Here is a 21168-nt window from a genome sequence, read left to right as displayed (position 1 = left end):
TGGCAGGCCTTCAATGGCGAAAATCTTCTCCATTGCCGCGAGAGAGGTGTACGTGGAGCTGCATCGGACAACGAACGCAAACTTGTAGTAAGCATCGACGAGTATCAAAAACATTTCTTTGGAAAAAGGTCCCGCAAAATCGGCGTGCACGCGTTCCCAAGGCCAGGAGCAGGGTGGCCAAGAGGTGAACGTCTGCCGGGGCGCCGCCTGCTGGTCCTGGCAGGCGGGGCATGTGCGTACCAAATCTTCGATGGCGGTGGTTAGTCCCGGCCAGTAGACAAAACGACGAACAAGGAGTTTGGTTCTTGTTATGCCCCAGTAACCAACATGAAGTAATTTCAACACCTGCACGTGGAGGGATTTGGGAACCACAACCAGCGGATGACCATCATCCGATGCCAGCAAAACCACTCCATCAGTTAGGAGCAGCTGATGTTTCACAGAGAAAAATTGGCGGAAAGCAGGCGAAGAGTGTGGAGGTGGCCGCTCTGGCCAAAATCTGATGATCAAGCTGCGGACTAGTTGAAGGCCCTCATCGGTGCCTGTGGCCGTTGCAACCATGGAACTGGTGATAGGAAAAGCATCCACTGCAGCCCGTGCCTCCTCATCGATCTGAAAGCAAAGTAATTCTTCAGAGTCGAAATCCTGATCGGGGACACAAGGAAGTCGCGACAGGGCATCAGCGTTGGCATGTTCTGAGGTTTTGCGGTAGTGGATTGAATAATTGTAGCGAGCTATAAACAGCGCCCATCGTTGCAGGCGATGCGCAGTCCTGTCCGGAACTTTAGACGCCGGATTGAAAAGGGCTATTAAGGGTTTGTGGTCGGTAATTAGGTGGAACTTGATTCCGTACAAGAAAACGTGAAACTTCTTGAGGGCGAAAATAATAGCCAAAGCCTCTTTTTCAATTTGTGAATATCCGCGCTGAGCGTCTGTGAGAGTTTTCGAAGCATAGGCGACAGGACGGTCGGAACCATAAGGATATTTGTGAGCCAAGACAGCACCAATGCCGAAGTCCGATGCATCTCTTGCTAACACTACCTGTCTGCCTGGCTCAAACCGTGCCAGACAAGGAGCCGTGAGAAAGTGACTTTTTAGGGACTGGAAGGCCTGCTCACAACAGGGTGACCAGATAAATGGGACGTTCTTTTTGCATAGATGAGAGAGCGGTGCAGTGTTGGTTGCTGCATCTGGTATAAACTTCCTGTAGTATGCAATTTTTCCTAAAAATGAGAGTAGTTGAGTGAGCGTTGACGGTCTTGGAAGCTGAAGGAGAGCCTTGATGTGTTTGTCCAAAGGTTGGAAACCAGCCTGGGAGATACGGTGGCCGAGGTATTCAATTTCCTGCTGGAAAAAACAGCATTTCTCTCTACTGCAGCGAAGACCAGCATCGCATAATACTTGAAACAGCTGGCGGAGGTTGCGTAGGTGGTCTGCCGGTGTGCGTCCCGTCACAATGATATCGTCCAGATAGTTGACACAGCCGTCAATGCCAGCGACTAGTTGTTCGAGGAACCGCTGGTAAATAGCTGGGGCGCTGGCGATACCATACATGAGGCGTTTAAGTCGATACAGCCCATGAGGCGTGTTAATGACCATAAAATCCTGTGATTCTGAATCCAAAGGCAATTGTAGATATGCTTCTGCCAAGTCAATTTTGGAAAAATATTTACCGCCTTGGAGTTTGGTTATCAATTCTTCTGGGCGAGGCAGGGGATACGTGTCGATCTCTGTCTGAGCATTTATGGTCACTTTGAAATCACCACAAAATCTGATTTTCCCAGAAGCCTTCTTGACGACGACTAAGGGCGTCGCCCAAGAACTGTATGAAATTGGTTCTAAAACCCCCATGGAAGTGAGACGGTCGAGTTCTTCCCGCACTTCAGTGCGTAGTGCCAAAGGCACTGGGCGGTCGCGAAAAAATCGGGGCCGCGCATTAGTTTTCAAGGTGATGTGAGCTTCAAAGTTCTTCGCTGTTCCCAATTGTGGCTTGAATAATTCCTGGAATTCTGTGCATAGGTCGTTCAATTCTGCCTAAGGTACTTCATCTAAGATCAAGTTAACCGAGTCTTTGATGGAGAATCCAAAAGTTCTGAACGCATCCAGTGGAAACAGGTTGGCAGTGGAATCGCTGTGTACAATGAGAAAAGTTAGGGTGCGCGTCACACCACGATAAGTAGTTTGCAGGTCGACTTGGCCTCGAAGTGGAATGTTCATCTTATTATAAGCTACCAGCCGCCTGGTGGATTCCTGGAGAGATGGGGCGCCGAGGCGAGCATACGTTTTTGAATTCAACAGACTAACGGCAGCCCCCTTACCCACTTGTAATTTTATCGGATGATTACTAATGCTGACGTCTATGTACAGTTTGTTCGCTGGCTCTTGGAATTCAATGGAAGCTACCACGTTCACGTCCATCAGTTGTTCCGCCATATATCGGTTTGGCCGCTTATTTGCCGCCCGACAGACGGTGGCGAGATGGCCATTTAGTGAACAGTTTGTACAGTAGGCCCACCTGTCACGGCAATCCTCTCTCTCATGTCGTTTGAAACAGTCAGGGCAGGAAGGCAGTTTCCGGGGCGGCCACTTATAGAAAGTTTTTTTGTACCGTGCGACGTGATCGTGGAGGAGGTCGGCCTATCTGAACAGCATCAACATCTATTGCGTCTTCCGTGCGGAAATGGCGTTGCAGTTTCTCGGTCTCGCGGCCGCAAACGGGAGTATGTATTGCGGCGACATCGGCCCAAGTTTCTAACCGATTTCCTGCGCCACTGAACACTTCAGACGTTTGGGCTAATTCTATGACCTTATCGAGTGTCGGGTTTTCCAGTTGCAAAGCATTGTTTCGGAATTCCTTATCAGGGGCACCACGTATGATCATGTCGCGAATCATTTCCTCGGCATAGAACTCCTTGTTCTGAGGGGTAACGAAACGACACTTCCGACTGAGGCCCTGTAGTTCCGCTGCCCACTCCCTATAAGACTGATTGGGCTGTTTCTTGCATTGGTAAAACTGAACTCGGGACGTAATGACATGAGAACGACGTTGATAAAACTGCGTTAGCAAGTCACACATGTTCTTGAAGGAGAGTTCCGAAGGAGTCGTGAGCGGAGCTAACTTGCACAAGAGCTGGTATACTGTAGGTTTGGACCAAGACAGGAAAAGAGATTTCATTAACTTGGCGTCGCATCCCTGAAACGCTTGGAAATGTTCCCTCAGTCTGGTTTTGTAGGAGTCCCATTCTTCCAGCGACTCGTCGAAAGATGTAAAAGCAGGGATCTGCTGCTTCTGCTGGTTGAGGGCGATACTGGTAAGTATTGGTTCCAACTTGCTTATCAGCTGTTGTCGATTTACGGCTTGTTGATTTATCAGTTACACAATAAGCGCTTCCAACGTCGTTGGTTCGACCTCCTTCGTCGCCATTTCTGTTGTGTTATGTGCGCACTATAACACAACAAGTATTCCGTGATAACCAAATTTATTTGACCTTCTGTCACTCAAAACAAACCTTAAGTTCGACTACACAACACTTCGCTGGCTGTAAGCGCCAAGGAGAAATCAGAGTCACTAGTAGAGAATACAAGTCCAAATCACTGCCAACCAGTCGAAACGTCCTCAACCCAGATTCAAAAGTCGCCACTGCTGTAATTTTGAATAAAAATCACCAGCAAAGTTGCCAAAGACTTCCGACATATCATCCTCGTTCTGCCAACGGCCTTGACGGAGAGTGCAGAGGAGGGGGCAGAGGCTCAGGGCACTCCCTTGCCCTTGAGATGCGCAACTACCCCTAAAAGGCAGAAGAATCATTAATGATCAACGGGATGAGGAAGCAGAAGACAATGAAAAGCACTACCTTAAAGACGCATCATTTGTACCCACAGGACATGTGGCCTTTGGATGAAAAAGTGACATGACGATTTCTCCATTGGTAAAATTTCCTGACTAGTGCCTGGTTCGGGTCTCTGGGAGGGGGTTGCTAGAGGGATGTGACCATGAAAGAAAGACTGAATAACAAACGAAAGGGTAACGTTCACACGTCGGGGCGTGGAATGTCAGAAGTTTGAACATGGTAGGATAACTAGGAAACCTGAAAATGGAACTGCAGAGGCTTAATCTAGATACTAGTGGGAGTCACCGAAATAAAATGGAAAGTAGTCAAGAATTTCTGTTCAAATGTGTATAGGATAATATCAACGGTAGCAGAAAATTGTATAACGGGAGTAGGATTCGTTGCGAATAGTGATAGCAAACCTCCACCGACAACAAAGTTGAGGATGCATGCCAGTTTAGCAAGCAGAGGGTTCAAAATGTTCAAATGTGTGTGAAATCTTATGGGACTTAACTGCTAAGGTCATCAGTCCCTAAGCTTACACACTACTTAACCTAAATTATCCTAAGGACGAACACACACACCCATGCCCGAGGGAGGACTCGAACCTCCGCCGGGACCAGCCGCACAGTCCATGCGTGCTGCGCCTTACACCGCGCGGCTAATCACGCGCGGCAAGCAGAGGGTGAAGAGAAAGAGGATGAGGAAACTGAATGGGATATTAAGTATGTAAAGAGAGATGAAAATCTAACACTCAGGATGGACTTGAATGCGGTTGCAGGGAACGGAGTAGAACAAAGGGCTACGGGAGAGCATGGGCTTGGTAGTAGTAACAGGAGAGAAGAAAGACTAATTGAGTTCTGCAAAAAATATAAGTTAGTTACTCTGTTCAAGAATCGTAAGAGGAGGTGGTATACTTGGAAAAGGCCGCGAAGGTTCCAATTACATTACATCATGATCAGGTAGAGATACCAAAATCAGATATTGGATTGTTGGCGAACTCAGGAGCAGATATAGACTCAGATCACAATTTAGTAATGACGAAGAGCAAGCTGAAGTTTAAGAGACGGCTCAGGAAGAATCAATGTGCAAAGAAGTGGGGTAGGGAAGTATTAAGGAATAAAGACATATACTTGAAGTTCTCTGAAGCTGTAAATAATGCGATAAGGAATGACTCAGTAGGTAGTTAAACTGAAGTGGAATGGAAATGTTTAAAAATGGCAGTCACAGAAGTAGGGAAGAAACTCATAGGTACAAGGTAGGTAACTGCGAAGAAGCCGTGGATAACAGAAGAGAAACTTCAGCTGATCGACGACAAAAGAAAGTACAGAAATGAGCAGGTAAATTCAGCAACACAGAAATACTAGTCACTTAGGAGCCAAATAAATAGGAAGTGCAGGGAAGCTAAGGTGAAATGACTGCATGAAAAATATGAAGAACTCGGGAGGGAAAGGACTGTTGGAAGTACTGCCTCAGCATACAGAAAAACAACCTTCGGAGAAACTAAAAATGAGGTTGATAACATTAAGAGTGCAATAGGAATTCCTCTTTTAGACGCAGAGGAGACAGTGGATAGATCGAAAGAGCACATTTAAGGTCTCTGTGAGGGGGAAGATTTGTCTGATGTGATAGAAGAAGAAACAGGAGTCGATATAGAAGAGATAGGGGATCCAGTATTAGAAATAGAATTTAAAAGATCTTTGGACGACTTAAGATCAAAAAAGCGAGAAGGGATGGATAGCATTCCATCGGAATTTCTTAAATCATTTGGGGAAGTGGCAGCAAAAAAAACTATTCACGTTGGTATGTAGAGTGTGCGAGAATTGCAATATACCATCAGATTCTCGGAAAAAAAACATCAGCCACATAATTCCGAACATGACAAGAGCAGCTAAGTGCGAGAATTATCCCAAAAACAACGTAACAGCTCATGCATCCAAATTACTGAGTAGGATGATGTACAGAAGAATGGAAAAGGAAATTGAGGATCTGCTAGATGAGCATCAACTTTGCTTTAAGAAAAGCAAAAGCCATCAGAGAGGCAGTTTTGACACTGCGGTTGATAATGGAAGCAACAATGAAGAAAAAAACGAGACACGTTCATAGGACTTGGCGATCTGGAAAAGGCGTACGACAATCTAAAATATTGCACGACGCTGGAAATTTTGAGAAAAAAAGGGTAAGCTAATAGAAAAGACGTGCATTACACAAAATATACAAGATCCGAGCGGGAAAAATACGGCTGGAAGGCCAAGAACGAAGGGCTCGGATAAAAAAGGGTGTAAGACAGGAATGTAATCTTTCGTCCCTACTGCTCATTCTATAGATCGAAGCAGCAATAATGGAAATAAAAGAAAGATTCAAGAGTGGAATTAAAATTCATGATGAAAGGATATCAATGATGAAATTCGCTGATGACATTGTTATCCCGATTGGAAATGAGGAATAATTACAGGACCTCTTGCATGGAATGAACATACTAATGAGTACAGAATATGGATAGAGAGTAAATCGAAGAAAGATGAAAGTAATCAGAAGGAGCAGAAACGAGAACAGTGCGAAACTTAACATTGCAATTGGGAATCACGAAGCAGATCAAGTTCAAGAGCTCAGCTACCTAGGCAGCAAAATAACCCATGACGGACGGAGCCAAAAGGACTAAAAAGCAGATTGGAACTAGTAAACGGGCATTTCTAGCCAAGAGAATTATACTGATATCAAACACAGAGCTTAATCTCAGGAATAAGTTTCCGAGAATGTACGTTTGGTGCAGAGCATTGTATGGTAGTGAAACATGGACTGTGGGAAAACCGGAACAGAAGAGAATCGAAACATGTAAGATGTGATGCTACAGAGGAAATTAGGTGGTCTGATAACGTATGCAATGAGAAGGTTCAACGCAGAATCAGGGAGCGAAGGAATGTATGGGAAACGGTGATAAAAAGAAGGGACAGGCCGATAGGACACCTATTAAGACATCAGGTACTAACTTCCATGGTACTAGAGGGAGCTGTAGAGCACAAAAACTGTAGGGGAGGACAGAGATTAAAATTCATACAGCGAATAATTGAGGACGTTTGTTAATTGGTCGAATACTAGGAAAATCCAATGAATCAGCAAAACAGATTGCTTACAAGCACTGGTGCGACGTGTCGATTAATATTGCTCAGGTACGCCGGACCAATACCAGTTAGGAGAAACAGGGGATGTTGAACGTAAAAAAAAGTAGGGTATCGCGAATGGGCATAGGTTCGTGCGCCAGATGGTAGAGCGTCGCGCCAAAAAAACTAAAGGTGCAGACTCTTGAAAATAGAAGCCAGCAGTTCCACGAAGTTATACAAAATTTCAAGAAACATTCTTAAGTCACGAATACTACAACCCCACGCTTCCCCTGGCAGGGACCGTGAAGACGGGTGCACAGCGTGTAGAGAGGCGTTGATGAAATCAACGTTCCATTCAGGAGTGGATCGAAAACCAACTTCAATGTATCGTACAATGAGAAATAACCTCTGCCACGCATTTAAAAGTGATTTGCAGAGTATAAATGTAGATGAATATGTAGGCGAAGATGTTACTATAGAAGTGCTTTAATATAAAATGAAATTGCTTCTATTTTTTAAAAAGTACTTGCGCACTGATTAGGTTGTGTTGAAACATCCACTTTGACTGTTATGAAGTTCAGGGAGCATGTATCGAGATAAATAATTAGCTCGTATAATAAAATGTTTGTAGAGCTAGAGTGATGCAGGAGAGGAATCGGACTGGACCCTGAAACCGCATAGTTATATAGCAAAACTTGCTCCTTCTCATTCCAGAAATTTCTTCACAATAAGAATACGCACACCGGTAAAGGTCCCTGCGCAATCACAGACTACTGCGTCATACATTAAAAGTGCATATGCTGAAAAGAATAAAAGCTCGGATGCCATGCGAGCTTAAATGTAGGTTTCCACACTGTAGTAAAGAGAGTACGAAAGCTGTTAACACCTTCACAGTTGTGTTCTGTAGCCTTTTGAGGCAACCAGATGTTGCATTTTATCAGCAAGATTCAGGTCTATTTTCGATATCTTTGTTGTACAGTCACGACAGGAGAACGTCACGCAACGGTGCGACATATAAAAGACTTGCAACCCTGATCTTGGCCATCCTTCAGCACCATGAGGGCGACGGTGGCAGCTCTTCTCCTGTGTCTTGTCGTGAGTAGTAAGGACTGAGGCGTGCTCAACAAGTATTGCCACTCTTGCATCTTTTAATCAAGCCATTAGGTGTATAAACGAGTAGAAATTGTCGTTTAGGCCGTATTGTCACAATTTCATGTCCTTATCACCATGGCAAAGATGAATTATTCGAAATTTCGTACTGTTCACATATGAACTAAATATGGCTCCTGTATGTATATGCGACAGTTTTAAACTTAGTGGTCCCTTTCAGCTGAAGTACTCATTTGACTTTCTTTATAGCGGTTTAGGGGCTCTCGGTTATGGCATCAGAAACGCAAGGAATGTAACATTCTCCTTAAAGAATCCAGCGGTAAGAAATCACACGCTGAGAGATCTAGCGAGTGGTGTAGTCATGTGCACGAGTTGTCTGCGTAAAACGAACCATAAGGCAATCGGTCTGGTGCATTTTCATGTACACTCATGAACGGTTGTGTTAGAGGCTTACAATTTTTCCAGTAATAATTATAAAGTGTATAAAATGTTTTAATATACTACTAATAATAACAAAAATACTTACACATCAGTTATTAGTAATACACTTTAACATCACTTTCAGTGAATTTCACTTCAGGGAAATACAGCATTTTAAAAGCACTTGTACCAAAATTTGAGAAGTATGTGTGCTGTACAATTCATTTAATAACAATAACAGCAACAAACCTTCACAACGTTGGAAATGGAAATGTCGTGTGGCTAGGGCCTCCCGTCGGGTAGACCGTTCGCCTGGTGCAGATCTTTCGATTTGACGCCGCTTCGGCGACCTGGGCGTCGATGGGGATGAAATGATGATGATTAGGACAACACAACACCCAGTCCCTGAGCGGAGAGAATCTCCGACCCAGCCGGGAATCGAACCCGGACCCTTAGGATTGACAGTCTGTCACGCTGACGACTCAGCTACCGGGGCGGACTTCACAACGTTAATAACAACGTAATTTACAAACTATAAAATCGTAATGTGCACTGTCCATTATCAGAATTTCACTTGGCACTACGATTATGTACTCAGGTCTCGAGCCCATACCTCTGTTAGCACGTAAGCGACTGCCGTTTCTTTCTGTCGTTACCCGCTGAATTGGAAAAGTCATTCAGTCTGATAGTTCTGCTTCTTAGTAGAGGGATTTTCTTCTCAGGCGATCAGGCCACAAGCCCTTCCATAAAGACCAGCCGCTGGCAAGTAAGTGAAAAGAGCCCTGTGTTGAAAACAGCTCGTCATACCTTTTACATATGTAAAAGCCATGTCTGGCTTGGGGCGTACGGAATCCGAGGAAATCTCCAACCCTTCTGCGGAGAGCAATAGTTTGTTCCTAAATAGCGTGAATTTTAACAGTAGACTGACGACACGCAGTGCGTACCACAGCAAATATCTTCGTCTGTTTAAGCTGAACACCAAAATCTGGAGAGCGCTTTTACCGACCTGTATCGCTCCACCCAACACATCTACCTTTGCTCAGTGCTTGTCAAAGACTGCGAGAATGCGATGGACCTAGCAACACGACCGGAGATGAAAGGTTTTTAACTATTGCGATAACACTGCTAATTATTCGTACTTGTTGTCATTGTGCTCTTCAGTTCGAAGCCTTGTCTGATGCTAATGTGAGGGCTAGTCCCCCTTTTATCAACCTTTTTTCTTTTCCTTTGGGCCACACAAGAACGTTTCAGATTCAAGCGACACTCCCACATATGATTTTTTCCTAGATACAAAAAAAAGCAAACACATAATGTAGGTGCAATATATTCTTTAAATTATGGAATGACTCTGAGATACTAATTTTACAAATTTATTACATGAGAGTTTAGTTTTTAATAGAAACATATGAACATTTTATCACCGGAATATTAGAAGACATTCAGAGTCTTGCGACACACCAGTTTGTCGCGACACGGAGGTTGGCAGCTCAGAAACTCTGCGCTGGTCTATCCTGTGTAAACCTCATCATCTCTGAATAACTGCTGCAACCTGTATACTTACGAACCTCTTCTCAGTACTCATACCTAGATCTCGCTCTACAATTTTTAACGCCTTCCCCCCTCCTCCTGCCCCTTCACACATTTATCCCTTCAGCAACAAATTCACGATTCCTTAAAGTTTCATAATGTGTACTTCAGCCAGTCGCTTCTTTTAGTCGAGTTATACCGTAAATTTCTTTTCTTTTTCCGATTCGAATCAGTGCCTCCTAATTAGTTATTCCATCTACCTATGTAGTTTTCAGCATACTCCTGTAGGACCATATTTCAAGAGTTCCGTTCTTTAATTATCTAAACTGCTTATCGTCCGCATTTCATTTCCACACAAGGCTACACTCCAGACAAATACCTTCAGAAAAGGCTTCCTGGCACTTCGATTTATGTTAGATGTTAACAAATTCCTGTTTTTCGGGAATGCTTCTCTTGCTATTGCCGGTGTGCAAAAAATATTCTCTCTCCTTCGCTCACCATCAGTTAAGTTGCTGCCAAAATAGTGAGACTTGTCTACTATTTTTTGTCTCTTCTTCCTGTAGTATCGTATGATTTAATTCGGCTACATTCCATTATCTTCTTTTACTTTTGTTGACGATCATCTTACAATCTCTTTTCAAGACACTATCCATTCCGTTCAACATCTGTTCCATGCCTCTTGCCGTCTCTGGCAGAATTAGCAGAATTTGCACATTATCACCAAGCATCAAAGTTTTTTATTTCTTCTCCGTGATATTTAATTCCTTTTTTACCATTTCTTCTTGGTTTCCTTTAACGCTCGCTCAGTCCACGGTTTCGTTAATATAGGCAATAGACTACAGTATTGTCAAACTCCCTTATCAACCACTGTTTGGTTTTCATGTTCTTCTACCCTTACACGTGCGATCTGATTTCTGTACTAGTTATAAATAAACGTTCGCTCCCTGTATTTTATCACTGCTACTTTCAGTGTTTCGAGGAATGTCTTCCACTCGTTAATATCAAAGTTTTAGCTAAGTCTACAAATACCAAAAGCTTTAGCCAAGTCTACAAAGGCTTTAAAGGTGGGTTTACTTCTTTTAGCCGCGCAGAGTGGCCGCACGGTTAGAGGTACCATGTCACGGATTGCCCGGCCCCTCCCACCGGAGGTTCGAGTTCTCCCTCGGGCATGAGTGTGTCTGTTGTTGTTCTTAGCATAAGTTAGTTTGTCTGTAACTCTAGGGACCAATGACATCAGCAGTTTGGTCCCTTATGAATTCACACACATTTGAACTTCTTTTAACCTGTGTCATAAATCATTCAGTCAGTATAGCATCATATGTTCCGAAACATCTACAGAACCTGATTTTCCCTGAGGACGGCTTTTAGCAATTCTTCTATTCTTCTGTAAATAATTTGAGTCAGTATCTTACAATTATAACTTGTTAAAGTAATTGGTAGTATTCGTACCTGTCAATACCTGTCTTACTTGGAATTCTAATTATTGCACTCATATACAGAAAAAAAAGAACGCCTTGCACGACTAGAGACATGACGCTCATTTTTATAGGACGTGTACATTAGCATTAGTACGTTCGGCAGAAATGATTAGCATTTGAAGCATGTTGACCTGCGAGTTTAAGCTCAACATCGATACCGCGGCGCAACACTACCAACCACTAAAATGTGTCTGTGGCTCCCGTTGTCGCTGCAAACCGAAGGTAACGAGATCAGTGTGACTTGAACAGACGTGCAGATTGCCTCACAAATGAATGCCCGAACCGTATCGCCAAATCAATGAGTTTGAAAGAGGGCGCGTTATTGATATGAGAGAATGTGACGTATCCACACGGGAAACAGATAGTCGTGTAGAACCAAGTGTTTCGGCAGTGCAACGGGTGTGTGGAGGCCGTAGATCACGACGATATGGCTAGGGCGCACCACCCACACCATCAGCACGGCCACCACCACCACCACCCTCACCCAATCGCCCTGAAAGGTCGACACCTCATCCTAACGGCATTGCAGGACAGATCTGCGCCCTCCTCGGCTCTGGCGCAACTCTGGAACAGTGGAACACATCGTACACTATCAGGGGAGACAGTTCGCCTTTTATTACGGTGCGGGCTACGCGCGCGTCCACTTCTCCAACTACCTTTGAGGAATAGTCAGAAACATGCTAGACACCAAAAGGTGTATGGAACGACGTCACTGTGGACAGGAGTGGTTTCAAATAGTTTTTTTGGACGAATCCAGGTTCTGTTTGAAAATTACGGTTGCATTTTGGTTCGCCGCAGACCGGGGGAGCATCATCACAGTGACAGTATTCGCACAAGACATACAGCGCCAATTCAGGGTCTTATGGTGTGGGATCCTATTGGGTATCTCCACAAATCATAGCTGGAGCGCGGCCGTCGTGACCGAGCAGTTCTAGGCGCTTCGGTCCGGAACCGCGCTGCTGCTACGGTCGCAGGTTCAAATCCTGCCTCGGGCATGGATGTGTTAGGTTTAAATAGTTCCAAGTCTAGGGGACTGATGACCTCAGATGTTAAGTCCCATAGTGCTCAGAGCCATTTCAACCATTTGTCTGTTAGACTTCAGACACGACTGGCAATGATACTTAAGCGCGCAGGAGAGCGAAGCCAAAGTTACTCTCAAAACGTATCAACTACAAAGATACAAGTATAAGACCACGCAAACAAAAACCACTTTATAGTAACATTACATGCAAAACATCATACCGGGGAGGGGGGGGGGGTCCGCTACTTGCAATGTTTCATCCTCTGTTCCAGTTTTCCCGCAATCTCTGATTCACGTTCACACCACGCTGTGCCCTCCAAACGTACGGTACACACTCAGAAATTTCTGCCTCAAATTAAGATGAATGTCTTACACTACAAAGCCCGATAGAATTAAAGGATCACTTTTTCGAAATCACTCCAATTACTTCCCATTGCGACGTATGAGATTGAAATTTGGCTCAAAGGTAACTGCAACCCTCCACTGTAGTGATGCAGCAGTGCGACGCCCCGTGACGTCAACTTCTGTCTCGCAGACGCATCAAACAGCAACACGTGGACCCATGCGAAATATAAGTTCACGAGGTGTAAGTTGGGTTATTGATGTCAGATTAGTACCAAATTTTATCACAACTCTTCCCAATGCCACAGTGGACGTGTCACACTATGAGAAGGTCGTCATACCCCCTCTCACCCACATTTCACCCCTTCTTTTGACGCCTCCGCGATGAAAGTTAGAACCGCGACGCCCACCGCTGAAATCACGTGGCTTTCTTATGTTTCGTCGAAGAAAACATTTCAGACAACCCGCCGCACAGAAACGTAATGAAAAGGCTTCTGGGCGGGGTATAAAGGGCGTCACTGCAATCACCGCTTAACGTAAAGTGTTGATTCTCATTCATTTTGTGGTCGGCAACGACAGTTCGTGGTGCGACGAGTAACGACGTTCTTGACAATATTTGATACTTCTCAAACGCCACAGACGCTTCAAAACTTCTCTAAAACCATCGTGGACCAGCAACAGCGCTTTGGAGTGCAGTGCAGCCCTAACTTTTGCTGTGGTGTGTAGCCTGGAACGACAAGAGACCGTTCAAAGCCATTCAACGAAATTTGAACGCGATCCGAAGCAGCAAGGGAATCATATGCGTTTCAGTCCTCCTATTTCCCGCCATCCTGTAGCGTCATCTTGCAGGGGTGCAGCTCTGACGTTTGCGTGAATAAAACGGCGAACGGTCCCTGCAAGAGCCCCAGTTCGGTAACATCCTCAGTGCCACCCGCACTTTAAAAATGTACCTGAACAGAGAAAACAAGTAAGGAGAGTCCTAGACACCTGCAGATAGGCAACAAATTGACACATCTCAGTTCTGGCATGCCTACAGGCAGGCTATCTATAAACCACTACGAATTTGTACTGAGTACACTGGAATCGCTTCTACTCAATCAACGTCTTCTATGTGTTACAATCAGTGCAGCAGAGAACTGATGCTGTAGCTTCCGTGACAAAACATCCACTACTGTCAACAGAACAGTTTATTCAGAATTCCTGCTAAAGGCAATACTTCAGGATTTTGTCACGATCCAGCGAACTCTCTTCATCAGCCATAAAGTGTGAGAACACAGTTTGTCAACTGCATAATAATTTAATTTCGGCCTTCCAGTGTGTGATGAGAGATACATGTCATGCAGTGAAATTGCATGCACCTCCTTCGTACTGAGTATTTTAGTAAGAACCCTATTCTCGACTTTTCCATTGAGACGCATTTAGCCCCGAGATTTAAAATATTTCAGTTCTCTTTGTCGATAGGTGAAAAACTGTTTATTAAAACAGAAATGTTGATTAACAGAGTCTTATGAAATATTAATATCGTCTGTGATCCTGTTCGGCATTCACACTATATTTTTTGACGCAGTCGCAACAAACACAGTTACGTACACTACCTCACCAAAAGCTTCTGGACAGTCCAAAGTAATACGAAATTGACCACTAGGGGTCAGGAGAGGCGGCCGCGACAGTATAAAAGGACGCGAAGAATATTACGTTGTCAGTAGAGAAGCAGTAATAGCAGACTGGGAGGTCACGACAGCTCACTGACTTCGAATATGAAGTAGCCACTGCATATCACTTGAGTAACAAATCCATTAGGGGCACTTGAACCCACTTAAAGCTGTCCAGGTGGACTGTTGGTGAAGAGACTGTGACGTGCAAACGTGCAGGAGCAACCACAGTTGATTGCAGAGCGGACGGAGCTCACGTGGTTATGGGCTGGGACCGTAAGCCATTGCGGACGGTGGGTGTCCACAGTCTTGTGAAATCAGGAGAACGAATCACTGGTGAGTTACAAAGTCCTACCAGCTGTCAAGGTAGGGCAATTGCGGTGCGTATGGCGTTAAAAGAAATGGGTTAAAAATGGCTCTGAGCACTATGGGGCTTAACATCTATGGTCATCAGTCCCCTAGAACTTAGAACTACTTAAACCTAACTAACCTAAGGACAGCACACAACACCCAGTCATCACGAGGCAGAGAAAATCCCTGACCCCGCCGGGAATCGAACCCGGGAACCCGGACGCGGGAGAAATGGGTTAAATGGTTGAGCACCACCTCATAATCTCTAGAGACAACAGAGACAACACGGTACAATGTCAAAGTCCAACGAGTAATCGAACAAAGAAAACCGAAGATGTAGCGAAATGAGAGACAAAAACAATGGTATACAATGAGAACAATACGAGAACACAGCGAAGACATAACTGAAGGCAGAGCCGCGGCGTGGCTAACTTCATGATAGGTCCGCGAGCACAACTGGTTGGGTCGATAATACAGTAGTTTCTGTACACGCAATGCTGGTAGCGCTGGCAGACCCATCACTGTCGTGTAGCCGCTGCAGTCAAGCTCCAGGCCATTCGGCAGGCTCACCGGGCCGAGATGCCATATAAGTCACACATTTCTGTAGCCTAGCGACACTTGAGCGAGTGTAAAGAGCTACGCCACTGGACATTTGATGAATCGGAAGGAGTAATTTGGACTGACGAATCACGCTATTACCTGTGGCAGTCCGATGTAAGCAATTTGGGTTCGACGAATGCTTTGAGAACATACCTCTCATCATGTGTGGCGCCAGCAGTGAAGTAAGGTACTGATGACATTATGGTATGGGACTATTTTCCGTGGTTAATATGTTCTCCACCTATTGCGTTTTACAATACGCTAAATGCGTAAGGACATAAATATATTTTATGGTAATGTGTACTGTGTACAGCAGAGGAACAGATCGGAGGCGGCGATTGATCAGTTTGACGATGCACCCTGTCATGAACAAGTATTTGTGAAGCAATGGTTTGTGGACAATAACACTGATGATGTGGACTGGTCTGCTCAGAGTCAGGACCTGAACCCAATGGAATATATTTTTAATGTTAGATCGACTTCTCTCTACACACCAGCGTCCTATAACACCACCTTCTGTGAAATGGGCTCTTGAGGAAGAATCAGCCTACCACTCCACAAACATTCAGATACCTCATTCAAAATGTATCTAGCAGAGTTCAAACCATGACACAGGGAAAAAATGGACGCATCTCATACTGCTCTCCACTAATGCCTGTCTAGATACGTTTGTTCTGATTGTGTGTTTCTGTAGAGCCAGATTCCACTTTATTGATGGACGGAACATGTTACCTATGATGAAAAATTTTGCTTTGAGGGAGTTGATATAATGCTATGTTCATACCTTACATGGGGAAGTTTATGAGAGTTATAATTCTTTTTTAAGAACGTAAACCATTTGGGAAACGAAGCTATAACCTCATAACACGTAACATTCTTGGCTCAATGTCAAATGATCATTCTACAGCACATAACTAAAATGCAACCTAAAACGTCTCAGGATACTTATTCCAATTACGTCATGTTGACGATTATTAACAGCTTCATTATCAAGTGGTAGTTGATACCACAAATATTTTATGGTATCACACACATATGATTAACGTAACATAGCGTATGAAAGTAAAAAATTACTTTCATTGAACATCCGTCTGGGCTGTATCCAGACGGTAAACTTTCTGTGAGCTCTACGTTGTACGAGCCTAGCTCATTTTGACGATCAATTGCCCATGAAACGCAAAGATATGGGTATTAAGTCCCATTATGGCATAAAATTTAAATCTGTCAGGTACTTTTGAGGATTATTATGTTTGTTATCCAACTGAAACATGCATCTAACTCTTGATTATCTGATGCCAATAACATTAACAAAGTGATATTTCAGAGGGCATTTTGTAGACAACAGGGCTCACATCAACAGACTGCATCACTCAATTCTGCTGCAGGTGACAGCATGCAGAAGTCAGGAGACACCACCTGGCCCTCCTGGACCAACCGAAGGGCCACAACCAACTGGCCCACCTGGTCCACCAACCGGAGGTCCTGACCCAACAGGTCAACCTACAGGAGGTCCTGAACCAACTGGACCACCAGGACCACCAACTGGAGGTCCTGAACCAACAGGTCAGCCTACTGGAGGACCTGAACCAACAGGAGGGCCACAACCAACTGGTGAACCACAGCCTACCGGAGGACCTCAGCCCACTGGACAACCAGGGCCGCCTTCTGGGGGACTTAGCAATGGTTTCCTCGGTATCTTCTAATTAAACAGCGCCAGAATCTCACCTGAAGCATAACTACAGATCTTCCTTCCTCTTTGGCCACTAAACGCATCGTAATTTATTGATTTGGATTTTTACTGTTTCTGTTATTTCTCACTAAATTAGCAATAAAAAAGTTTTTGTTTATTTGTTTTATTTTACTGTGATACTGATTGAGTATTCTGATTGATTCAGATCAAGAATGTCTCAGATCAAATCACTGGGAGCAGCTACTGGCATAAAATGTTCGCTGGAAGAATGGATATCATGCACTAAGAAATGGGAAACACTAACTACCAGCATTACAAATTCTTCATGTTGTCATAAAAACAGTCTGGATACCAGAATGTCTAGATGAAGAAGCGCCTGCATTCCTACCTTACTACCTACAAGGCTAATTCAATCTAATTCCAATGTATATTCGTCCTTACTGTTCCCTGTTGTCCTAGGAAGAAGGTGTTGCAGTTATGAGTTGCAAGTAATGAGATGTTTAGTTATTCTTATGCCTATGCTGTGGTTTGTATAGAGTACGCCTCAGTCTCTTACAACTTAATTTAGTCGCTAAAATCTAGGGTTAAGCGCTAGTGTTCTGAACAGCAACTCCTACACTGACAGAGCTGATTTGCTGGAATCCTACCTCTCTTATAATCCCTTCTTCTAACATATTCTGTGCTGCTGTATTTCAAACAATATTTAAAAACCTCTGAGAGCGAACAAGTTAACGCAGTAAACAGAAGATTTACTTGTATTTGTCCAAGCATACGAAGACTCATTACAAATAGTGTAGGAAGAAACAGAGACCACCTTCTACTACAGCAACAAGCATGAGTCTTCCTGAACTAAAGCATGAACGATGGAGCCAGAGCTGTGACTAGGCAGTGTGTGCACAGCATCAAGTAACGACGAAGCTTCAAGAGCGAAGGCATCTGATTTCCGCCAACCGTCATATATCGTGGCAGTAGGGGGCGCTCATGGTACGGAGCCGCTGGAGGCGTGGCCCAGTGGCCGTGCCGGATCCTGCACGATATCTATCAGGTCCAATGGAAACTTCCGATTCCACTGTCAACTTTGATGCCTATGGGGTAGTATCGATGTGTGATATCATAGTTCATTCTCGTCACTGGCTGACAAGAGTACTGCTTTCAGCATTAGCTGTTAATAATGGTTATCACCCCCATAACAAATAAGAACTCTGCTGGTTGTAAAGTATTATACTGGGGTAATAAACTAGAACGTCCTCCTTTTTTAGATAAAATCGTTCTCTGTTACACTGGCATAACGAGGACCAGGTATTTAGTCCCCATAAATCAGCGTACTCACTGTTTCTCGTGATATATGGCATCTGACATGTCCATTTCAGACTAAACTGGGGATTATCTATGAAGAGAACAACCTTTCTTTGTTTTAGTACACTGGCCATGTTGGCATCATCATAGCAAAAAGATCTCTCCTTCTGTAACGGGTTAACTGCAATGTAGCGATTCTATTCCTTCGAGGACTGTAATTCTCGGTCATGACTCGTTGCTGGATCGTCTGGATTCCGAACTTTTGCCTCGAAATTGATTATACTGTCTATGAACGTTAAAGCACCTGGACATAACACACTGACTTTCATCGCCCTCCATTTTGCCCATCACTTTCCAGTGCTGCTCGGCTAGCATATGATGCTTCGACATCAATTGACCTAACAGGCACTGACAGCTGCGTTCTTTCACTCTTATCGCTCTTCAAAAACACACATCCGTGAGCCACGTATATTTAACGTAACCGACTACAGTGGCACTAGTTTGTACATAGCACAGAAGGACTTTGTAAAACAACGTACTCCATCATACAGAGAATCGATTCGTGTTTCTTTGGATTGTTTCTTTCCTGTGTCTACGTCTACATCTACATACAAAGTCCGCAAGCCACCACATGGAGCGTGGTGGAGATTGCTCTGTAGCACTAATAGTCATTTCCTTTCCTAGTCTACTCCCAAACAGAGCGAAGGAAAACAACTGTCTACATGCATCCGAGAGAGGCGTAATCTCTCTAACCGTGTCTTGGACTGCGGGCCATGCTCCTGGTCGGTATAAACACAGATCACAAATTTGTAATGATGAAGAGGTGACTCAAGTGTAAGAGAATCTTCCGGTATGGGAAACTCGTGCTCTGAGGAATGATTAGATCAGTTTGAAGTTCTCGAAGACTTTATATCAGTTGTCAGACAGACACCCGTGGGTCACTTGTGGCCAGAATCAAGTATTTGTGCGTCCCGCAGTTCTCACCCCTATGTTATAATAATATTCATCTAGTAAGTAACAGCCACAGCCAAAAACGTGAAGTAACGTTATGATCTTCTTTTCGCGCTCAGAAACAAAAACATACATACAGAAACAGTAATATTTCGAGATGTGCTTAATTTTAATTGACGTTGGTGAAATCGGACGTGAGGTAAGAAGAGTTGACCGCTTGCCTCAGGGGGCAGAGGGATAAATAGTACCGCCACTGCAGAATTAGACGTTGTGAGAGGATGAATGTTTTACTGTTATTCTTCCAGTACCGACAATTCACGGGCATGCGCGACTCGGATCAATCACCTACTCTGCAATTAATTTGGACACAGAAGCTACATGGATTCGTGAACGTGCATTACATATACGGTCATCTTCAAATGTGGTATTTATTTGTACAAAAGAACATTAAATTCAAGAAAAACGTCATTCAAAACTTCTATGATCATATCTCGTTTTGGATAAATCATTTAAATGTCTGTATAATTACTATTATTAATCAATTAATGGTCCACTAGCAAGTTAGGCAACTACATGCCACAAATTAGGGGTCGCTGAGCGTGGCAGCAATTTGAAACAGAAAACAATCGACACTAATTCTGAATGGTGACGGCTTTTGACGATTAGTACCTCGGGACGGCACCAAACATATCACACCCTTACTATTGCTAACCTAGTGGCGGATCACAACATTCCAATTTATGCAGATTCCGAACTTACAATAAGATCAGTGCATATCTGGCCCGAGGCGCCATCCCTTCTCTTGGGCAAAAGCGTTTGGCAACCCCTGCTCTAGATACTGCAATAATGAATACAACAGTAGGCATTTCAGTAGAAGAGGTACGAGTATCTCTAAAAAGGCCACTCACAGAAGCCGAACAGACAAAATTAGGTACAAGGAAGAAACTGGGAACAAACTGTGGGTAACAGAAGAAATATTTCAACAGATCGACAAAAGACAAAATACAAAAATGTTCAGAGACTGGCAGGAACACAGCGGTATAAATCACTTAAGAATGAAATCGACATGATCTGCATGGAAGCCAAGGAGAAATGGCTGCAGGAAAGAATGTGAAGAAATCGAAATGAGATTAGCCATCAGCAGGAACACAATGAAAATTCTGAGTCAAAAACGCACACCGGCCATTCCTTCAACAGAGGCGAGGTGTGTGTGTGTGGATAGTGCTTCCTCAGCAGAACCCACACAGAATCGTCAGGAAGCGTAGCCTAGTATTTTTCTACTACAAACAAAATGAAACAGCCAATAAGAGAGCTTCCTAAATCAAGCATGCATTTGTGGTGGAAGGGGGGTGGGGCGTGATATCATTCTCGTCCAGAGGTGATGACAACTGTGTAATGCATTGCCTATACTTTGCTTGTCTGCATGCAGTCAAGTCCTCAAAGATGCAGTCTCTGAAATCTATCACATGATATAATCTACACATGCATGAAGGAGATGGAATAGCCTGTCTGTCATGTAAATTAAAACAGACGTTATAGGTATACGGTAGATCACAAGAGAAACAGAGATATGTAGCCCAATTTATATGGAATGTTATACTCTCATAATCCATACACAATTAATAGTGCACAATGACATTTTCATAACACACCTATAACATGTAGGCTACAATTTCAGTTTTCCTACATACTTACAACAAGGTCACAATTACATTTTCATAATACACCTGCAGCACACCGATTACATCAGTTTCACGATACATCTAAAACATGTACATTACGCAGTCAGTTTCGTAATA

General features: G+C 43.9%; 1 protein-coding gene across 28 annotated transcripts in view; it reads left to right on the top strand.

Annotated features, from left to right (window-relative positions):
* Window positions 1–21168, top strand: part of LOC126456897 (proline-rich protein 2-like) — a 739962-nt gene that overhangs the window by 466015 nt on the left and 252779 nt on the right. For 3 of the 28 annotated variants that reach the window (XR_007585399.1, XR_007585401.1, XR_007585402.1), the window contains exon 2: window positions 16818–17279. The exons of 24 other annotated variants lie outside the window; for them this stretch is intronic. Coding sequence is in view for 1 of the 4 variants with exons in the window: in XM_050092740.1 (XP_049948697.1) it covers window positions 16942–17135 (194 nt within the window). In the remaining 3 variants the exon portion in view is untranslated. Of the gene's footprint in view, window positions 1–16817; window positions 17280–21168 lie in introns of those variants that run through there. One more of the 28 variants, XM_050092740.1, reaches the window with a different exon arrangement.

The sequence above is a fragment of the Schistocerca serialis genome, chromosome 2, assembly GCF_023864345.2.
Source record: "Schistocerca serialis cubense isolate TAMUIC-IGC-003099 chromosome 2, iqSchSeri2.2, whole genome shotgun sequence".
NCBI classification, from domain to species: domain Eukaryota; kingdom Metazoa; phylum Arthropoda; class Insecta; order Orthoptera; family Acrididae; genus Schistocerca; species Schistocerca serialis.
The sequence above is the reverse complement of the archived record's forward strand: the minus strand, read 5'-3'. Positions and strand labels throughout refer to the sequence as shown.